General features: G+C 49.5%; 3 protein-coding genes across 4 annotated transcripts; 2 read left to right on the forward strand and 1 right to left on the reverse strand.

Annotated features, from left to right (window-relative positions):
• Positions 1-1,317: 1,317 nt before the first annotated feature.
• LOC123452012 (protein SUPPRESSOR OF FRI 4) lies at positions 1,318-5,341 on the forward strand. Of its 2 annotated transcripts, XM_045128585.1 has the most exons (7): positions 1,344-1,674; positions 1,841-1,938; positions 2,710-2,830; positions 2,954-3,339; positions 3,697-3,815; positions 3,921-3,974; positions 4,820-5,341. In XM_045128585.1, the coding sequence occupies exons 1-7, from the start codon at positions 1,484-1,486 to the stop codon at positions 4,886-4,888; spliced, it is 1,038 nt and encodes a 345-aa protein (XP_044984520.1). In that variant the 5' UTR covers positions 1,344-1,483; the 3' UTR covers positions 4,889-5,341. The 2 variants fall into 2 exon arrangements, with proteins under 2 accessions (XP_044984519.1, XP_044984520.1); XM_045128584.1 differs by having other exon boundaries at positions 1,318-1,674; positions 3,921-5,341.
• Positions 5,342-5,798: 457 nt separating this feature from the next.
• On the forward strand, positions 5,799-8,006 carry LOC123452011 (extensin-like). Its single transcript, XM_045128582.1, has 3 exons — positions 5,799-6,027; positions 6,368-7,585; positions 7,710-8,006. The coding sequence occupies exons 1-3, from the start codon at positions 5,880-5,882 to the stop codon at positions 7,739-7,741; spliced, it is 1,398 nt and encodes a 465-aa protein (XP_044984517.1). The 5' UTR covers positions 5,799-5,879; the 3' UTR covers positions 7,742-8,006.
• Positions 8,007-8,115: 109 nt separating this feature from the next.
• On the reverse strand, positions 8,116-11,100 carry LOC123452013 (mitochondrial amidoxime reducing component 2-like). The gene is made up of 8 exons (XM_045128586.1): positions 10,821-11,100; positions 10,570-10,719; positions 9,748-9,924; positions 9,516-9,604; positions 9,334-9,398; positions 9,051-9,153; positions 8,464-8,574; positions 8,116-8,390 (listed from the first exon to the last, which is right to left on the reverse strand). Exons 1-8 carry the CDS (start codon positions 10,975-10,977, stop codon positions 8,262-8,264), a joined length of 981 nt encoding a protein of 326 aa, XP_044984521.1. The 5' UTR covers positions 10,978-11,100; the 3' UTR covers positions 8,116-8,261.
• Positions 11,101-22,216: the final 11,116 nt, after the last annotated feature.

Below are 22,216 nucleotides of genomic sequence, written 5' to 3' on the forward strand. Positions count from 1 at the left end.
ATGCATGCATGCATCATATTGCCCTCTGGATTTAGATCTAATCTCTGGATTTTAACCTCCTTCTTCGAGATATAGAAGAATTAGAATGACAACGTTGTCTAAGTGATAGCTAATTTTTGGTCCAACTTCAATCTTTTTCGCAAACACTCTGTCGGATAACTATCTAGACGAGTCTGTGACAAAAAAACATCACATCTAGGCTACAACCTCAATGGACACCCAACAAGGCTCAAACCATCAAGGTGTTCCGAAGCCCCTAGGATTTCCAAGCTAAGATTTCCCTTATTCACGACGCTCTCCCATGCTGGGAGCCGTCGATCTGTTCGAATTTGGTATAGAAATGTTCACACCCACTGCTTTGAGTTAACACCTTTCTGTTTCTTCTTATTTACATTATATTTGGAGTGTTGGGGAGGTTTTGCACCGCCTATTACCGTACTCAAAACAATCCACAATTGCATCAACTACAGTGTTCTTGTCAAAGCCTCTAGCTCTCCCTCTTGCATTCCTTCCCTGGCCATAGCCCGAGCCACGTCCTCCGCCTCTATGACAGCCACTAGGGTGAAGTTACCCCACTTAAAATTTGACTCGTCATGCTTGCGGTTACCACATTCTTGACGCCTATTGTTGATTAAACCACAATTTACACACAACAGTGGCAACATTTTCCTACTTAACTTGATACCACCCCTTCTCAGCCCCCAACCCCTTCGTTATTGACACCAACCTCTTGATTTTATACTTTACTTTCATCTTATCACGAAGCCTCATAAATTCTGCCATGTCAATTAGCTTATGTACGTGTGCATGGATCGCAAGTTGTCAAGGATCACTGACTGTCCTAGAGTTCTGAAACCCATCATATTCGTCCATAGCTTGATTTCTAAAGAAGCATGAGCCGCATCATGAAAAGGTTGTCATCAATCCGTCTCCAAATCACATCTTTTATCCAGGTTTCATGCCGGCAAACAGAATGCTAGGGCTAAATAAAACCTCTCGTCGTGTGGATCTCTTCTTTCAATCAATCAAATCAAATCAAATCAAAGAAGAGAGGAATTGGTCGGCACATTCCAATCCCGGTGCAGACGAAGATGGCCCAACGTGGCCCAGCAGCTCCAACGAACGAACGAGCGAGCAGGCCCATCCCAAACCCGCCCCCTCGCAGCGTCACGAGCACGGGCAGGGCGCAGACCGCAAAACACCTAAACTCAAGGGTCCGCAAGGCAAAAAGGCGCAACCCAAAGGGACCCCACGCGTCAGCCTCCGGACCCAAGCACCACGCCATATTTACACAAGCCCCCCTCCGTCTCTCCCACCCGACCCCGTCATCCCCCCTCGGCCCAAATCGCACCGAGGACTCGCGTGCTCTCGCCGCCTCCTTCCCTCCCACCCGCGGCGTCGCCGAACGAAACCCTAGCCCCCGCGCTCGTCTCGCCGGAGAGGGGCAGAGAGGAGAGGGCTCGGGGGAAGCGGGAGGCGGGGGATGGGGAAGAAGAAGAAGCGGGTGGAGAAGGTCTTCTGCTACTACTGCGACCGGGAGTTCGACGACGAGAAGATCCTGGTGCAGCACCAGAAGGCCAAGCACTTCAAGTGCCACGTCTGCCACAAGAAGCTCTCCACCGCCGGCGGCATGGCCATCCACGTCCTCCAGGTCCACAAGGAGTCCGTCACCAAGTGCGCACCACCTCCAATCCCCTCCCTTATTACCCACGGATCCGCGCCACCTCCTTGCCGTAACATCACCCCAGATTCGGGATTACCCCGTGCTCGATTGGATCCGTGCCGCGGTAGATGGGGTTCTGATTAACTTAGTGTCTAATCTGTTTTTGTTTGCCCGCAGGGTTCCGAATGCCAAGCCCGAGAGGGACTCCACCGAGATCGAGATCTTCGGCATGCAAGGGATCCCCTCGGACGTGCTCGCCGCCCACTACGGGGAAGGTAACCGCGGCAGCTTGCTTATTTTCTCCACCCTGGTTTTTTGTTGTTTCTCTATAGACCAGTGTATTTGCTCTAGTTACTGTGATGTAGAAGAATCAGAATGGCAGCGCTGCTACTGTCATCTAGTTAATTTTGCTTATGACGATGGCTAACCACGCTCGGAATTACTGGATTCCTTCCTTTAATATCGTATATAAACAGCCAACATGGTTCACACCTGAGCATAATATCCATCCACCCCCCTCCTGCACTCGTAAGAGCTCAGTTTAGCAAGTTATTTCTATCCAATAGCATCTTGCCATGTAGTCTCCGGTAGCGCTGAACTTGCCACATTGTTTCCCTCCGATAGCATGTTGTTTAACCTTTACATATAACATTCCTTAAGTGCTGAACTTGCCTTGTTATTTCTCCAATAAGTATGCTGTTTAACCTATACATTTGATTCCTTATAAGTGCTCTACTTGCCACGTAATTTCCCTGCAACAGCATGTTGTTAACCTTTAAACGTAACATCCCTTTAAGTGCTGAATTTGCCATGTTATATCTGTACAATATGCAGTTTTTTAATTAACCATTAAATGTAAGTGCTGAACTTTTTTTTTGGCGGGCAGTGTATTCTCTTTTTTTTTGGCGGGCAGTGTATTCTCTTTTTTTTTTGGCGGGTAGTTTATTTTTTATAGAAAAATTGGCGGGCAGTGTAAGTAAGTGCTTGCCATGTTATTTCCCTCCAATACTATGTTGTTTGACCTTTCACGTGTGTTCCACATGCAGAGGAAGAACCTTCACCGAAGGTGCCCAAAGTAGAAGTGCCGACGATAAGACCTCCTATCATGCCTAATTATCCGATAGGCATGCCTTTTCCTCCTCGGCCTTATGGTGCAGCCCGGCCTATGTATGCAATCCTTTTTCTTCTATCTACAGTTTTAGTTCCAGTTTACTTAGAATATGCGTGTGCAATCGTATTGTGGACACCCCTTTTGGAACAACTTCTAATTTCTCTCTCGTTTTTTCACAGGTATAATCCTGCAATGATGGTCCGACCTCCGATTTGGCCTCTTCAGCAGCCGCAACCTTGGTTTGCTCAACAACCAGCGGTTTCAGTCCCCCCAATGATTGCTGGGCAAGCACCACAGCAACCACTATTTCCCATTCAAAATATGCCCAATCCTATGATGACATCAGCACCTGTTAATTTACTTCAGACATCATATGCTATGGTCACCACAGGGGTTCCTTCACCTGTTGCCCCTCAGGCTTCCCAGCCTTTGTTTCCCGTTAATACCACTGGCAATGGAGCAGCAAATTCCCCATTCAGCTCGTCAATTTCACCTGCAACTATTGCAGCAAATTCTCCAGCATCAGTTGCTACTGCAGGATATGGCTATGTAGCTAACAACCAAGGTATGTTGATTTTCCCAGAATTTTTGACACCAATGTCTAAGCACCGTTATATGCGCTAGCTTTTCATTCGAGATATACAAATATAGCACATCTACTAAATTTAGTATATGGAAAGGAAATCAGATTACAATATGGACTAATTAAATCTTATTCTTAACACCTGAGAGGAATTTAGGCAACATTTTCTCTGTTACTGCTTACTGAAAACATTACTTATTCATTAGGAGCAATATTTAGCTCATTTTATGTGAAGGGGTATTTCTGAGTTGATGTTTTGTATTTCCATCTGATATTTATGTTTGCTCTTGGTGTCAGGCATGGCCTTTGTGAATTCACTTGTGCATGCATCTGTTCCAGGTACAGGAGGTCCAGCAGTTGGACATCCACCTGCACCTGCCACTAATAGTAAAACCTCTGCTACTCAACCAGCTACGAGTGAGGTATATCTGGTGTGGGATGATGAAGCAATGTCGATGGTATTTATTCCCTTCTCTTTGTTCTCATTCTTACGGGTGACCTGGGAATTCGTCTGATCATCCAGATACAGTTGTAATGTCTGAAATGTTTGTTGATTTGTGTAGGAGGAAAGAAGGTTGGCGCTGCCCATGTATCAGGTGCATGACGAAACTAGCCAGGTAAGTTCTGTTTTTTATGTTTCCATTACCAATGATCTCTCAAAATCATTGGAGTACAGCACCCGTAGAACAACATATATGAGCATTGAAAAGAGAGAAATAGTTGGCTAGCTGCATACTTCCTCCGTTCGAAATTACTTGGAAGTTCTAGGTTTGTCCCAAGTCAAACAGCTTTATGTTTGACCAAGTCTATAGAAAAATATATCAACGTCTACTACATTGACTGTAGTATGAACTACACTATATCATGCACCGAATGAAACTAATATGATTCTATAGACTTGGTCAAACTTAAAGATGTTTGACTTAGGATGGACCTAGACCTTCAAGTATTTGGAAACTGATGAGTATGTGAGATGATTCCCTATTATACTACCGATTTACATTTTCATGACATCTCCTTGGTGTTTATTTGTTTGATCATCTATATCCTGCTGATTTCGCGCACATCAGGAGTTCCAAGTAGGTATTTACATTGTTCTTCCTGCTAGTAAGTTTTTTTACAATCTGACAAATCTCATGATGCTAATGACTTGAGGGTTATCGGCCAAGCCCTGGACAGTACGCAAACGTGTATGTATTAATTTCAGTTTAAGCATTACTTCTATGTATTACGAGTTTGTAACAAGAAATAGGTGGCTGAGCTTCTGCCAGTACCGTAGCATTTATAACTTAATTTTGATCGAGAATGTGCCGAGAGTTTGGTTCCAGGTCAGCTTTCATATGGCCCGTGAGCCATCAACTTTTGTTCATAAAGAGGAAACTCACATGCTCTGTTATTTGTTTCCAAGTTACAGAGATCGAATCTAATATCATCTTTCTTGTTTTGAAACTTATGTGGACAGATGGACTCGGTTGATGCTGCGTTCGATCGAAGAGTATCAGATCTTACGTTTACTACAAGTACCCCATAAACAAGCTGTGTCCCGTGTTCAGTAAACAGCTCGATGCGATTCACCAACGGGCTCACCTGCGCATCCATATGAGCGGCGCCGTGCAATCGGTGATCCTGGACCCCCCCCTGTTGTTGATTTATTTAGTTAGTGACTGGAGCTACTGCAGTTGAAAGATTGTATTGGTCAGCTTGGAGATTTTGATCCAACATCATTTGTCCTATCTTACCGTACCAAGAGTGGAAATCTGTTAGCCATAGAAACCAATTTCCATTGTTGATTGACGATATGTGTATCTTCAGCTCTGTAAACCCGACGATGAAATTAGCAGCTTCATTTCACCAGCTGTAGTAGTGTTTATGTTAGCACCATCATTTTGCTGTCTGCAGCATGATTGTGTATCGCAAAGCAAAACAGGATTATGTTGCTTGTTTCAGCAATATCTCAAAGGGAATGCAATTCTTCTCTCCGGTACTACTAATGTGTTCTTTGTACCTTCCGCAACACTTTGAGATGCCCGCTGTCTGCTGCTTTGTGCCATTTTTTTTGAGTTAATCCTGTGCCCTTTTAATTCCCGTCCGCAAATTTGAACTTTATGAAAACTGTAGTACGTACAATAAATAAGATCCTTGCGTGCATGAACACATTTTACAACGATATGCAGATGCTGTTTTTTTGTGTGGGGTGGGGACCTATGTTGAGTGGATCCGAAGCAAATGAGGAGGAAAAGGAGCCATGGAGTCGGCTGGAGGAGGAAGGAGGATCCATCCTCATTTCTCTCTGGGCGGTAGCAAGCAAAGCATCTGTGCCAAGACTGCCAAAGGAGAAAAGAACCTCAAACCCACCAACAAATCCAATCATTTCCGTGCTCTGCCTCTGCCTCAGTGTTTACCAAACACACTCTAAAGCTCACCCATCCCTCACTCTTTCACTTCACTGGATTCTGCTAGTAGCTTTGCTGCATTTGCAATGTCTCCTCCTTTAACCTTTAACCTTTGCACAACCATGCTCCATGGCTATATCAGCAGCCCCAGCTCCATTCCCCTCATTGCACAGGAAAGCACCGGCCATGGGGGAACGCAAGAGCTTCCGGTGCCCTTCACGCCCTCTCCTCCTCCCCGCCATTGTCGTCGTGCTCGCCTTCTTCGTCGCGCAATGCGGTATGTATGCTCCTGCTTCTTCCATCGATCTTAATACACTTCCTTAAGAGGACGCCGCACTTGAGCGAGAGGTGTGTGCGGGTCGTGTGTGTTTGCCACCCCATCAACAAAATTTTGCCCGCGCTTACCGGAGTTTTACGCCAAATTTTGCTGAAATTTGTGTGTCAATTCGTACTCACAATGTTGTGTACGTGCAAATCCGGTCGATCTTATAGCATGCTAACAGGTTGATCTTACTGAAATTCCTTGCCGCGAAATTTGTATACATTCGGTTAAGTTAGCTTATTAAGAAAAGCACTAACGTCACACTGATTGATGGTTATGTTGGGTGCACAAACAGGAGCGAAGGTGGTGACGGTGGACGAGCTGCTGGACCAGTACTCCGAGTCGGACCACCACTCGGCCTCTCCGCCTCCGGGATCACCCGGCTGCGCGCCGGAAGCCTCCTCGCCGCCGCCCGTCATCCCGGCGCCGTCCTTCGCATACCTCTCGCCGCCGCCGCCCATGCAGTTCTACTCCCCTCCGCCGCCCGAGGTAACGCCGAGCCCGCCTGAGGTCGTGCCCAGCCCGCCGGAGGTCGTGCCGAGCCCGCCTGAGATCGCGCCGCTGCCGCCGGTCGTCGCTCCCAGCCCGCCGGAGATCGCGCCACTGCCGCCGGTCGTGGCGCCCAGCCCGCCGGAGATCGCGCCGCTGCCGCCGGTCGTCGCGCCCAGCCCGCCCGAGATAGCGCCGCTGCCACCGGTCGTCGCGCCCAGTCCGCCCGAGATAGCGCCACTGCCGCCAGTCGTCGCGCCTAGCCCTCCGGACGTCGAGCCGTTCCCGAGCCCGCCGGATGTGACGCCGCTGCCGCCGATAGTGTACCCGAGTCCGCCGGAGGTTGCGCCCAGCCCGCCGGAGGTCGCACCGTTCCCGGGGCCACCGGAGGTGACGCCCAGCCCGCCGGAGGTCGAGCCGTTCCCGGGTCCACCGGAGGTCACGCCCAGTCCGCCGGAGGTCGAGCCGTTCCCGGGTCCACCGGAGGGCGAGCCCAGCCCGCCGGACGTCACGCCGGGGCCACCAGAGGTGACTCCCAGCCCACCCGAGGTCACGCCGTTCCCGGGGCCACCGGAGGTGACTCCCAGCCCACCAGAGGTGACGCCGTTCCCAAGCCCGCCAGAGGTGACGCCAAGCCCGCCCGACTACGCGCCGTACCCGCCGCCGGAGTCCTCGCCGGGGTCCGGGTCGGGATCGGGATCGTCCCCGAGCCCGCCGGGTGGCAGCTTCCAGCCACCGGTGGTGCTCCCGCCGACGACCGGGCCGCCGTCGCCGTCCGGGGGACACGGCGAGTGGTGCGTGGCGAAGCCGTCGGTGCCGGCAGCGATCGTGCAGCAGGCCATGGACTACGCGTGCGCGTCGGGCGCCGACTGCGAGTCCCTCCAGGCCGACGGCACCTGCTTCAAGCCGGACACCATGACGTCCCACGCCTCCTACGCCTTCAACAGCTACTGGCAGCGCGCCAAGTCCACCGGCGCCACCTGCGACTTCGGCGGCACCGCCATGCTCATCACCAAGGACCCAAGTAAGCCACATCATCTCCTCCCCTTCAACCCCATTGCCATGCATCTTCCATTCTTCTTTGCTGTTCTTGTGATTGACTGATGCTGTAACCATTAATTTCTTGCTGTCTTGATCCTCCTTTGCAGGCTATGATAACTGCCATTACAGTGTGATGTGAAGACCAGATCTAGATGCCATCAGTGGTTTTGGAAGCTGGACGCCATTTTCTGCTCAAGTTCGGAGGAAGTAGTGCAGACATATATACTTGTAGGCTGTGTTCTGAGTGTGACCATGTTCATTTTGTGTATGTATGTACGTAGCCACCTAACTTTTGCCTCCTTTTGACACATATTGTTTTGTGTAATTCAGAATAATGCTACTCCTATGTAACTTTCCATCTTGAATTTCATAATGGCGACCATGTTCGTCAGTTCATAAGTCTCTGACAACGAATGCTTCACTAACATGAACATCAGCAGACCACCGAGAAGCACATTCAACTGTTTGACCGATCGACAGACGTCGACTGAAGAACCAGATGGTATGAAATTGTTTGAGATGGAGGGCACGACGATCACGCTCGTCGAGCTTTTATTGCTAAGTTGAATTTACGTAATGTGCACACAAAATCAACCGACCCGGTCATCTCTTCGACGCACACATAAACACAGATACAGTACGTACTACCAAGCCCTCGCTCAGGCTGGAACTTCATCGGAAGAAGGGTATGTCTGAAGAACGTAAACCGGGTCGCCGACCTTGACGATCCTCCCTTTGCCCTTTGCTGATACCGATTCCTTGCAGACCAGATTTTGCCCAAAGTAGACCTGCAAAACAAGAGAGGTTAACTAACAGCTTGTTCTTCTACTCTTGAAGAGTTTGAAGGGGGCAATTAATTACCTTCTGCTTATTCTTGTGGCTCGGACGGAGCACTTCACCGGACCGGAATGTCAGCATGGTTTCTGTAGGTTCGGTGCCAAGTATTCCATTCTCTTGATTAACCGTAGGCACCTGATTAATCAGCAAATACAGAAACTAAGCATAGAGTATGTAGTCTTAATTATATTGCCTTGTGAATGTTAGGTGTGCACAACATGCTGTTGAATTCTGGTCGTAGCGAACAAGTTCATAATTATCAGCATTGTGAAACCTATGCCCATCACTCAATCTGGTGTTGAGTTACTTGCACACTTGGAGAGTTGGAGGTGCTTCTCAATTTCATCAAGATTACCTAAGGAGGCCAGGATTATGCCAACTCACATATCCATTAATCGCTTGCACTCAAATAACTAGAAGGCTATTCAAGAACTAAGCCAACTTAGGACTTCAGCCTGTGCTAATTTTTCTATGGAGAGAGTGGGACAGAAAAGAAGCAAGAAATTCACTATCGCCTATCGGTGATCAAGTTTATTTTCAGAAAATGATTGCAGAAATAAGTTTCAAGCCAGGACAAGTAAGAGCCACAACACTGGATCTGGAAATTTTACCTTGCAACGGTCGCATAACTTCACACCGTCAAATGTTAGCTTGTCTATCTTTATGGTTTTCCACAGATCCTCTGCGTAGGGGTGGCATCCATCCACTAAAATACTGTCAAACCAAACCATGTCTGTAAGAAGGTATACTAAGCAACCTGCTATCATAGCACGAATATATAACTGACTGAGTCTTGGTTATGTCTCAATCGACTGAGATTTAGCAAGACTGTAATTCATAATACATAAAACCGCCAGCAAAGAGGTTGTTCCGAATGTACAGTGTGCGGCTTACTTTGGTCTGAAGCGATTGATTGGTACAGGTTCCTTAAGAAGCTCATTTAGTGCATCCAGTGAGCCCTGCAAATTATTTGGACTGTCAACTTGAGCTTTGTGTTTAGCAGCAGTGCACTGTGCACACAGCCTTGATAGTTCATAAACAGGCAAGCAGTCTGAGCTGTGAAGTATGAACTGTACCTGGGATGCTATCAGGAACGGGAAGCAATCCGTGAAGGTGAGCTTGTAGCCTTGAGCATACTCAGGATTAGTCGGTCTGATTTCGGACTCTGTGAAAAAGGATGAAAAAGGAGGCATTCTCCATAAGTACCAGCGAGACGATCTCACCAAGAAACATTTTCTGAATATTTGTTGACAGGTATCCAAGGTATATTTTGTGACGAAAATACATCACAATTCACAAGGAGTAAACCTTCTTTAAACCGCACGAGCCGGCTTGGCTTCCCGAAATAGGCGGAGAGCCATTCAGCTGCTTCAGGGCCTTCATCATAAGCAGAACCAGACCACTCCCAGACGGAGACGTCGTCAAGCGTGGCGTGTTCCGCAGCAAGAGGGACCTTCAGCGTGTCCATCCCGGGTGCTCTTATAACTGCAATCAGCAGAGGATAAAATAAAATCGATGTTTAGGATATTTCTTCTGAAGCATAAAAAAGGGAGGACATCACACTTCACATCCCAGGTGCTCTTATAACTGCAGTTAGCGTCTGTGAAGCATATAGAAAGGAAGCGGCGTCGCAAGTCACAGTGTATCAAAGAGTATATACAAGTTGGAATCCCCAGTAATCAAATTTTTTACGAAGAAAAACACAGTTACTTGTGATCAAATCTACTAGCGTTAGTGTATTGCTTGGTCAAATAACAGGCAGTATTTTCAGCAACACATGGGAGAGAACAATTTTGCAGGAAACTAAATTAGTCTGAACAAACTGTCTGTGAAAACAAAACAGAGAGACAGTGCCTAAACTTTCTCTGATGACGCTCCATTGTGGTTTACACAACTTAATTTCGAAAATATTTAGTTACGATGAAAATTAGAGCACATCTTCTGTACCAAAATTACTCTAGTATATATACAACTTATAATAAACAAACAACTCTTGATAAAAATTAAATTACTGCAGCCCATCTTCTCCTTTGGTTGAACATATCATACTCTAGTACTAGATCAGCTGGAACAAATCAAATGTCTAATGTAAATGATCAAGAAAGAAAGAAAGGAAAAGAAGAGTACTACCCAGGCAGGAGTCAGGGGCGGGCTGCCAGTCGTCGTCGAAGGCGGCCGGCGGCAACTCCACCTCGACCAGCGCCATCTTGGGCTCCACCCGCTGCGTGAGCGCCCTGCCCTTGGCGTTCACCACCAGCCACTGCCGGTCCCACCTGAACCCTGCAGTCCGTCCACCGGAGCCATCAGATCAGAGCGAGCTCAACAGGACAGAGGAAAAATGATTGGTTTCCGTGAAGCTGGGGGACAGCAGTAGCTAGTACCGGTGGCGGTGACGGGGGCCTGCGTTACGGAGACGCCCTTGCAGGACTTGACGGGGTATATGAGGATGGACGCCACCGTCGCCGCCGGCTCCCCCGACGGCCCCTCCTCGCCGCCGGTGCCGAGGAGGGAGGAGAGGAAGGACGCCGCCTTCTCCATATCAAGAAGTAGGCGAGGAGGGAGTGAGTGCAGTGCAGAGAGTGGTGACCGGAGAAGCGACAGCGACAAGCGCCTTATCTCACCGCCTCCCTACCCACCTGCTGCGGCGCGCCATTCGGCCGGTTTGGCACGCAGCGTCCGATTTTTTATACATGGAAAGAAACGAACTGTGGCTTCCCTTTCTCATCCCCGGACGAGCTGCTGCTAGTGGGGGTGGGGCGGGCAGTTGCGAGTTTCCCTTTCTTGCCACGGTAGTAACTGCAGGTAAACGACCCGATACATGATGTGATCTGCGCCGACACCAATCCCGCGCGCGTCCCGACCGTTGGATCTCCATGCAACATCCCCTCGATGCAGCAAAATTTTGATGCGATGTAGCAATTTTTTCGACGGTTATAACAAAAAACAAAATTTATGGTAAAAAAGTAATATCTACGTGATCGTAGCAAAAAAAACGAAGCTGATGATGCGCGGTAGCAAAAATGAAACGCTGGTTGTAACAAATATTTACGTGACGTGTATGCAACTTTTTTAGTGAACGATTGCAGTAAAAAATGATGCCGGTTGTAGCAAAAATTAACACGGTTGTAGCAAAAGTAAAAAACATCGATTGTAACGAAAAATCCGACGAACTGAAGTCGCAACCAAACGTATATGTAGCTTTTTTACTGGATAAATGTAGCAAAAAAATAACGCTTGCAGCAAATATGTCGCTGATTGCAACAATTTAAACGAAAAAAATGCTGCATGCCCAGTCAGCGGGCGCGCGCGGTCGCGTGCGGCCGGCCGAACGGTTCAGCCGACGCACCCGCCAGAAACGTTTCCCATACATGATGTCCACAAAATCCTATCATTAATTTAAAAAAAATCATTATGGTCCATATATTTTTAAATATTGTGAACTATCAAACCAATCTATATTAAGAAACGGAGGGAGTATACGACGACAGCCTCTTATATTGGCCGTCGATTCCGGAGTCAAAGCCCACATGAGTGCTCGTCTTGCTGCACTTGAGCCTTACCTTTGCTCTTCCATCACCTCGAGGGCAATGCGCAACAAAGCCAAGAAGCTCGATCTTGCTGCTGCCTCCAAAGATCTCTCCGATGTCCTCATCCATGCCAAGCTCTGTGACGAGGATGGAATGATTGAAGATAGTGACCGTGCTCCCGCCTCTCCGACCGCACTGGCGGCCATCGCTGCTGCTTGTGGTCTGCCCTCTGATGAGGCGGCCAGCGTTGCCTCTGGATCGGGTGCCACCGCCTCTCCATGATGCTCTGCATACTGACTGTGGGGTTGCTTCTATTCGACTGCATCCTGCTATAAGTCTATCTACTTGTTCGCGCAATTCTGTCATGCGTTGTGCCCACTACTATCTGTGTTATTGTATGTGTCTGTATCTGCTCATTTCTCTACCTATGTACCTATGAGCCGAAGCTATGTAAGAACATCTTCAACAGGCGCGCTTCGACCGGCGCCCAAAAGACGGATTTACAGCCTTTCCCCGAGATGCTGGTTGAGGGTGATCTCCCCCTCTTTCTGTACCACTTCAATCCCAAGGTAGTAGCTTAGAAGGCCAAAGTCACTCATCTTGAACAGTTGCTGCATTTGTCCCTTGAACTCTTGTATGGAGGCTGCATCGGTCCCAGTGATGATGAGGTCGTCTACATATACTCCCGCCAACAGATATGACTCACTGTTACCGCGCCTGTAAACTGCATGTTCAAGTGGACTCCGTGCAAAGCCAAGATCAAGTAGAGTCTCATCCTGTTTAGCATACCATTCCCGTGAAGCTTGGCGCAAACCGTACAGAGCTTTCTTCAGTCTAAGTACAGCTTCTTCTCGACAAGCGGCAAGGTACCCCGGCGGCTGCAACACATAGACCTCCTCCATCAGTTCACCATTGAGGAATGCGAATTTAACATCCATGTGATGCACTTCCAACGTGAATGAGCTGCGAGGGCTAGGAGGAGCCGCACTGTTTCCATGGGCGCCACTGGTGAAAAGACTTCTTCAAAATCCACTCCATCCTTCTGAGCATAGCCCTTTGCGACGAGCCGTGCTTTGTACCTGACAATGTTGCCTGCTGGATCTCTCTTCACCTTGTAAACCCATTTCAGTCCAATGGCCTTGTGACCGGTAGGTAGAGTGGTGATCTCCCAGGTCTGGTTGTCGGCGATGCACTTCATCTCTTCATTCATGGCTGCTTTCCATGCCGAGTCATGTAGGGCCCATATTGCGAGGCTCCTCCGCACTAAGCAGACACCGCTGCATCTGTCCGCGAACCGCCTCTCCCTCTGTCTCATCCAAGACACAAGAAAGACGTCGGTAGCGGAGAGGTCCAGTGTTCGTGTCCCGGCGCTCCTCGTCGTGAGACGGGGGCGTAGCCCAGCGGATCACCCCATCAATTCCTGCAGTGCGTCTCTCTGGCTGATGTGTTTCATACCTAGGAGATGGCGTCGTAGGCGTCGGTGAAGTGGGCGCCTCCTCGACGCGTCGTGGTGTGGTCGCCACAGCGCCACCCGTGTCCAGCTCGTGCACGCCGTGGTCTGTGGTAAACACCACGGTGAAGGTTGAGGGAGCGACGGGAGCTTTGTCTGGTGCTGCCGCGCTCGGAGAGCTCCATGACCATGTCCTGCTCTCTTGAAATATCACATCACGTGTCACCTGAACCTTCTTCGATGATGGATCATAGACGCGATAAGCTTTGGATCCTTCTTCATACCCCACAAAAATCATGGGAGTGGAGCGGTCCGAGAGCTTGGTGATGCCTGGTCCAACCTTCTTCACGTGTGCCATACATCCAAAGGTTCGCAGATGCTGAACACTTGGCTTGCGGCCATGCCAGGCTTCATACGGAGTAACACCGTCCAAGCTTCTGGTGGGGGCTCTGTTCAGAAGATACACCGCGGTTTTCACAGCTTCTCCCTAGAAGTATGATGGCACGCTCATGCTCTTCAGAAGACACCGTGCCATCTTGACCACAGTTTGATTTCGCCGCTCCACCACACCATTTTGTTGGGGTGAATAGGGCGCTGTGGTGTAGTGCTTGACTCCAAGCCCTTCGCAATATTCCTTGAATTCCATTGAGTTGAACTCGCCTCCCCGATCTGAGCGGAATGCCCGTAGTTTGCACTGACCCTCGGCCTCGGCCATGGTCCGAACTTTTCTGAAACAAGCGAACGCTTCATCTTTTGTCTTGAACAGCTCTAACCACATATACTTGTTGTGATCATCCAGAATCAGAAGAAAATAATTATTCCCACCAGGTGTGGTTGGCGAGATTGGGTCGCACAGATCCGAGTGTACCAGCTCGAGCCCTCGTTCCGCACGGTACGCGGTGGCCTGAGGAAAAGATGCTCTGTGCTGCTTGCCGAGCGCGCACCCATCGTAGTATTCTTGTACGTGCTCTATGGATGGCATCCCTCTCACCATTTTCTTGCTGGACATGGCCCTGAGATCATCTCCCTAGCATGCCATCCTAGCATGCCATCGCCACGTCTGATCATCTCCCTGTGCTAGCAGGCAGGCTGGGTTATCAATTGACAGAGTGCCGGTGTACAACCTGCTGTCAGACCGTCTAATGCGCGCAAGGACATGGCCGCATGGGTCTCTTGGACTACCATAACTCTGTCCTTGATCTGAATGTAGCACCCAGCCTCATCCAACTGTCCAACGAATATGATGTTGGTTTTCAGACTTGGGATAAAGAAGACGTCGGTGAGGGCTCTTTGCTCGCTGTCCTTGCACCGGAAGACTACAGAGCCTCTCCCGCGTATTGCCACCTTGGACCCGGCGCCGAATCTCACCGTTCCATGCATTGTCTCATCTAGCACTGCAAACATGCCTGATGCCCCTCTCACCGGTCATGTGACTGCTAGCTCCGGTGTCGAAGAACCAGGTACCATCAGGTGAGGGAGCGCGGAGCACTTTGTCCTCGTTCAGGAAGACAGCTTGAGGCGCAGCGAGCTCAGTGGTAACCAGGTTAGTGACCATGGCCATGAGCAAACTTTGATCATGCTCATCGCCGCGGACAAGGTTGACATGCTCCTTCTTGCCCTGCTGCTCTTCTTCCTTGATCCGGTTCCAACAATCCTTCTTCCAGTGGCCTGGTTTGTTGCAGTAATGATACTTGCCTTTTTTCTTTCTGTTGCGGGAGCCGCCAGACCCGCCGGCACCCGCGTTACCAGGCGTGCCCTTGCCGCCGCCCTGAGGTTTGGGCTTTGCAGGTGACTTGTTCTTGTCGCTGCCGCCCAAGGAGGACGGCCCGCCGCCACCGCCATGTCTTTCTCGTGCCAGCCACTCCTCGTGGGTGAGCAGGAGACGGCCGGTGCCCTGCGTGCCGTCGTCGAGGTCGTAATGATCTTCGCACGCAGACAGACGCCCGGTGAGCTCCTCAATCGACAACGTCTTGAGATCGATCAGGGACTCGATGGCCATTGCCATCTGAGGTACTTGCGCGGCACCACCCGCAAGAACTTCTGGACGGCCTTGTGCTCCGTGACTGGGTCGCCGTACAGCTCCAGATCGGCCACGACTCCGCTGAGCCGCAGCGCGAAGTCTTCGACGGACTCGCCGTTCTTGAACCGGCCGGAGATCCTCAAACTCCCGGCGGCGCACCTGCGCCTTCGCCTCGCGGACACGCTCGCTCCCCATACGCAGGGTATCACTCGAGCCAAGTCTAGGCTCCCATACCACGCTCTGCAGGAGCATCCCCGTGGCCACGTATGGCAACGCCCGTGGATCGCGCCAAGCTGGCCGCCGCGCCCGCAGCCGTCGAAAGATACGCGATCATCGCTCCTGTCGTAGCGGTCGCCACAGCATGCATCACCAGATCTGTCAGCGCTGTACTGTGATCTTCGTGCTGGATGCATGGCGAGCACCGAGCACATGCATGGGTGCAGGCGCGCTTGTCCAAAGAGATGTTGGCCAGGACGAGCCGAGACCTGGACTGGTTAAATCGATCACAACATCTTGAAATCGATCACGCTGGCAAAGAGGGCAGGAGGTGGGGCGGGGGAGGAGACTAGTCGAGCCAGAGTGCTCGTTGGAAGAGGGAGTGTGAGGACGTGCGTCACCAGAGGAGCCTGCGTGTAACGGCAAGTGGTAATAATATGTACTCCCTCCGTTTTTAAATATATAAGTCTTTTTAGGGATTTCATTAGAGGACTACGTACGAAACAAAATGAATGAATGTACAGTCTAAATAGTGTTTATATACATCTGTATGTAGTCCTTAAAGTGAAACCTCTAAAAAAACCTTATATTTAGAAACGGAGGAAGTAGTTTATTTCTCTCATGTACTGACATATTGGCCGGGCAAGTGGAGGGGATCTTCTTCCCTATGGGCAGAAGAACAGTAATGTCCCGGGGCAGATTTATGAGATCTGCAAGAGATGCTATTAAAACCCCGGGCAGAAGAACAGTCATGTCCCGGGGCTTTATGTGGCCTTGAAATAAAGCATATCGCTCACCTCTTTCTCTATAAACTCTCTAACCAGGCTCTCGTTCATAACATCCGTCACTCTCTTGTCCAGAGTATCAATGAGTACACAAGCATACAGATGACTGGAAATATTTGTTGTCATCTCATAAAATCCCCTTTTCCTTCCACCCATTCCCCATTTTTTTCAGTTTGTCAATGGTATTTTTCTTCCGTCTCCACCAGGAGGCTTTTTGCTGGAAATAACAAGTATTCCTGTCGCCTTCACGACCGTTGCCTCCGAATGATCTCTTCCCGCAGAAGCACCTCATCAAGTTCCTTTGACACCTTGCTAATGTCTCGGTCTCTAGCCATTGTAGGCTGCTTCATCCAGACTTTCTCATGTTCCTTGCGCAAGGAATTATACACAGAATCTTGAAAAATGTTAATCTTGCATTTGCGAGAATTTAAACATGCATAAAATGTATAAATGTGAATGTGAAAAGTATATAATGTAAATCATTTGTACGAAGAATGTTAATAATATGTACAGAAAATGATATGTGAAAATTAAAAAATGTCATAGATTTCGAATGAAATGTACGTAGCATTCTAAAAAATGTTTATACAAATGTAAAAAAAATATTGTTTAATTCAATAAAAATGTGTCAAACTTTAAAAGAATGTACGATACATTTTAAAATAAATCAAAGGTTCCAAAAAAGTGTTTGTGGCATTTCCAAAAAATGTTTGTTCAATGTACAGAAAAATGTTTGCCCAATTCAAAAAAATATGTTTTCCATTAAACCATTGTTTCAACATCTATTTAGAATTTTGTTTAACACATATTTGAAAAATATATTCATAATATATTTTGGTAAAAAATATTTACTTTTATAAAAGCATGAGTATTTTATTACAACCATGAACATTTCTAAGCTTATATGAGCATGCATTTAAATATATAATAGTAAATTTTAAAGATTACTTGTACACATTTCTAAGAGGGTGTTTGGATACGTTTTAGTCCCATGACTAAAAATAATGAGACTAAAACTTGCTAGCCTCACCCATGCTTGGATCCAAATACTAAAGAGACTAAAATTAAGTTAATGAGCATTTATTATCCTCCAAACCCTCCAATCCAGAACTTGCCTGAGGAGTTAAATGAGGAGAGAGAGGACTAATGCACATTTTAGTAGGGATGCCCCTGACTAAAAGATTTTAGCCTCAAGACTAGTTTTAGCCTCTCTTTAGTGAGGGGTGCTTGGAACTTTAGCCTCTTAAAGAGACTAGTTTTAGTCCCTTGGATCCAAGCAACCTCTAAGCTTATACGAGCATGGTAAACGGATGTTTCAAAACAAGTCTACCAAAGAAACTGAAGGTGAAAGAAATACTACCGGATTCACTTCATTTTTAGAGCATTTCTAGCAGATCCCGTATAATGTCCTGATCCGTAAAATAACCGTCAAAATATGGTTCCGCGCAAAAAATATTACGGATCAGACTCCGCAAACGCGCCAGATCCATAAATATTTCTGCGGGACGCGGCAAAATTCCCACCCCAACCCATGAAAATGCATGTTCTCCCCCTTGTCCCGTCTATGCCCTGTATATAGCGGGGGCTGTTGGTGGTGGGACTTTTCAGCCCGCGCTTATCCCCAACCACTGTCGTCGGGCCGCCGCCTAGGATTCCGGCCATACCAGCCATCGGGATCATGCTGGCGGGCCGCCACACGCTCGAGATTGACCTCCACCACTTCCTCCTACCTCGGCCGGCCTAAAAGTTGCAGATTGCCGGTTGTAATTAGTTGCGCTCGCCGGATATGTTGGGGAGCACCCCGCACATTCCGGCAAAGCCCCAGCGCCGCGTGCAAGTACTAGTTCGTCCTCTAGCCGTCGATGTCGGTTTGTCGACAAGGACTCGGCCGACCGTCGCTCGGGCTCGGCGCTTGCCCAGCGGCTCGCTGGCTTGCCTATGCCGCTCATATAGTGCGAAGAGTGCACACAGACAGTGCCGTGGCTAGCATCTAACACGCCGCAACACCTCAGATGGGTATTCTTCAAATACGAAAATGACGGGTATGTTCTTATTTTCATTCGGCTTTTTCAACCTATTCAGTTCGATTTCGGTAGCTTATTGAGATGGTCATGCGTGTAGGAAGGTGGATGTTCATTTTGATATTGAAAAGAAGAATACACTGATTTATTGATAGAAAGAAACTTAATAGATGTTCGTGTAGCGCCTGCATGTGTAATTAGAGAAGAAACTAGAGGGAAAACCACGTCTAATTCTTTAAAATCAAAGGCGAAGAAAGGATAATGCAAGATCAAGAATTCGTACATCAAGAATGAAGGCATGGAGAAGATGTTGGTCCTACTTGTGGGAGCAGTTATGGAAGTTGGTTATCTTCTAACATGCCTATTTGTGATTACAGTCTTCTTTGGTCTTGCTATTCTAACAAAGATTTGATGAATTATTATGTATCCAATGCCCTTGAAGAAAATAAAAAAGCAAACAAATATGTTTTGATGTCCAAAATAAAAATGTAAATTACTGATTTACGGGTCGGCGGCGGGCGGCGGCCAAGCAAACCCGGTAAACCAGACCCGTAAAAAATATTCACAAACAAATGTGTTTTCATGCCCGAAATTGAAATTACTGATTTACAAGCCGGCGGCCAGCGGCGGCCGAGCACACCACGTAAACCGGACCCGTAAAAAAAATATCCGCAAACGGGGCCCGTGAAAAAGATATCAGCAAGCCGGACCCATAAAAAATGATATTCTGCGAATATCACATTTTACCGGTCCGTTTTACGGGGTCTGCTCGGTAGCCGTGCCCACAAAATCATTTTTCCGCGAACTGTAAATGCATTTTACGGGTTGACATTATACGGGATCTGTTAGAGATGGTCTTAGCTTCTAATATTGTGTCCTGGCTCAGGTTCCAACTCCATGTTCTTGGTTGATAAGCTCGTTAACTTCATTCTTAGCTTTTAATATTGTCTCATTAATCTTCTCCATATTACCAGCCTCCGGAATCGTATCCCCTGATGTTGATACTGAAATCATGTAAGAGCATCTCTCGCAAACCCCACATTTTTACGATCTGCAAAAGTCGTTTACAGTTTGACGAAGCGGGATTTTACGGAACGAAATCTTACGCTGCACAACAGACCCCGTATATGAAACTACATATTTTTTAAAAAGCTTTCACGGACTAAATTGTAATCACGGTCATTCATAGTTCATCACATACACATGATCATACATACTACATTTCATTATGCACAACTACTAGAGGAAGTAGAGCTAAGTTAATCCTACCGGAGCTAATAACTACCCTACCGCACTACGCAGAATTAAGTTCATCGGAGCTCGTGCGGTAGAAAATACAGGAGCGCTCAGTCGTCGTTGTCTGAGGAGGAGAGGTGGACGTAGATGCGCTGCTGCGCAGTTGGCGTGGTCTCGTGGTCAAGATCTCTCACGAAGAGCTGGACACAAATATGGAAACAGAAACACCCATGGACTCTGCCTCCACGATTAGACTCGCGCGGCCGCCATGACCTTACCCTGCGCCATCCGAGTCGGCCTCGGCCTGCTCACCTACCAGTCGCCTTGCCGCGTCTCCCCACCGGCCGCGCGCCCGCCGTAGCTCACCTCACCTCGTCCGAGCGAGGGTCACCTTGCCTCCACCATGACATCATCGGCCACGGACTCGCCCCGCCTCGATCAGGCCCTCTGCTGCCGCCGCGCCATGGTCCCTCGCCCCGCCGCGCGTGCGCCACCGTTGTGGCTCGCCTCGCCGCCATGTCTGCACCCGCCGCGCCGCGCCTCGGCTGCACGCCGCCTCCACCGGCGCCTGACCGAGTCGTGCTCGGGTCGACCTCGTCGCCAGTCTCGGACTCGACCTCGTCCCTGAGCCGCCTCGTTTCGCCTTGGCTCGTGCTGCGTCATCCACATCTGCAGCTTCCGATTCGTGGTGTATGGGCAGGGATTCGTTAGACGCATGGACGTCCTCAACGGCTGGTTCCCCGTCCTCGCGATCTGCAGCATAGCTGCTCTCTCCACACCACATCTAACATGGATGATATGAGCCGAGAGCAAAAGTAAACAACAATGCAAGAAGCAAGAAACAAGCTATCTCATCGCTCAAAGAAATTTTGGTTAGATCCCGCATTAGCAGTATTGCACACAAGACGACAACTGTCGGAGGGATAACCCTCAGGGTAGGCTCATCAAGCATATTCCTTCATTTTCGGTTTAATGGACATGAACGTATACAGATTTTCAAGACCCAAGTCTTCTGGCCGGCTAGGCATCCCCTACCGGCTAGAGGACAAGGCGGCCATCCTTTTGGCCGGCCAGACAACCCTTGCCGGCTAGAGTCAAGGCGGCCTCCTTTTCTGAGCCGGCCTGGTCCCGCCAGCCAGACTGGGGAGCAGGCGGCCGCACTTAAGCCGGCTAACCAAGCGGGCTAACCGGTTGAAGATCACAGGTCACATCAGATCGTAGGTCAGGATAAGACCTCACGATTAAAGGTAGCTACGCGTCAGCAAAGGTACTGGATCGGGGCGCCCGACAGGTACGAGCGTCGGCGGCCACGCCGCTGACCTATCCCGGCTCTGATCCATTACCTAGCATAGTGTCGGACCGTCACACTCCCACTCCATTACTGCACTCGGCGTGGGGAACAGTGGAGGCGGCCGTACTACCTGTCCATGAAGAATCTCGCGGGGCGACGCTTGACGTACAGCGCGTGCTCGGCGTCAACCTTACGTGAGAGCCCCATTGGCCAGCCGGCGGGTCCCACAGGCAATCAAGACCATGCAGCCGACGGGCCCCCCCAATGACAAGATAAGACTCTTGTGGGCCCCTGGCCAGCCGGCGAGGCTGCCAGCCGGGTCCCACACTTGTACCCTTTATCCATATTGTAGGACGGCGGGTTCGTCTATAAAACCCCCCGGTCACCCTCATGCAGGGGGGCTGATCATTCACCAGTCATACAACACAACACCTTCACCAACCACAGAGAGAGAGATAGAGACGAGCCGGCTGCTCCCCTCTTCCTCCCCCGAACACAGCTCCAGGAGCGACATTGTACTCTGTTTATATACATCAAACACTCCGGCAGGATTAGGGGTATTATCTCTAAGGAGAGCCCTGAACCTGGGTACATCGTGCGTCCCATGCGTGTACCAACCTCGTTCTCAGCGTCCACCTTTGTCCCTTCGGTTCTCACCGACTTTAGCCTACCTATGGCATATGTTGTGAGTATTCACCGACATTTGGCGCCCACCGTGGGGTCGATCGCGGCATCAGCTGGCTTTACGCGCTGGGCGGGGCCCCGCACCTACACCACCAGATGCATCGCGTCCGGATAAGTTTGCAAGCCCGTGGAGCCCGCTTTCGACGAGGCGACACCCATGATGATCGACGTCCCCGTCCGCCATGCGGATTCGGACGAAGATTCTGATGACAAGGCGCTCCCTAGCGTCGTCGTCGCCGCTATGGAGAACCTCAGCGTTCTCTTCAGCGACCTTCGTCTCAACGATGGCTCACGCTACTTCGGCGAGGACTTCGACGTTGATACACTCTGCGCCAGCTTCAGCAAGCTCTCTATCGCTGAGATGCCTGCCCACGACGTATATCCCAACAACGTCCTCATCTTGGACAGCCCTCCGCCGTCGGTGGGGTTCTTCACCCCATACCACGTTGCTGCCGTCTCCAACACCGTGGAGGTGATGGTTATCGGTGCGGGCACCAGCACGGCTCCCGGCAAGGCCTCCACAGGCGCTGGCGAGCCCGCTGATGCC

This window comes from Hordeum vulgare, chromosome 5H, assembly GCF_904849725.1.
Source record: "Hordeum vulgare subsp. vulgare chromosome 5H, MorexV3_pseudomolecules_assembly, whole genome shotgun sequence".
In the NCBI taxonomy this organism is placed as follows: domain Eukaryota; kingdom Viridiplantae; phylum Streptophyta; class Magnoliopsida; order Poales; family Poaceae; genus Hordeum; species Hordeum vulgare.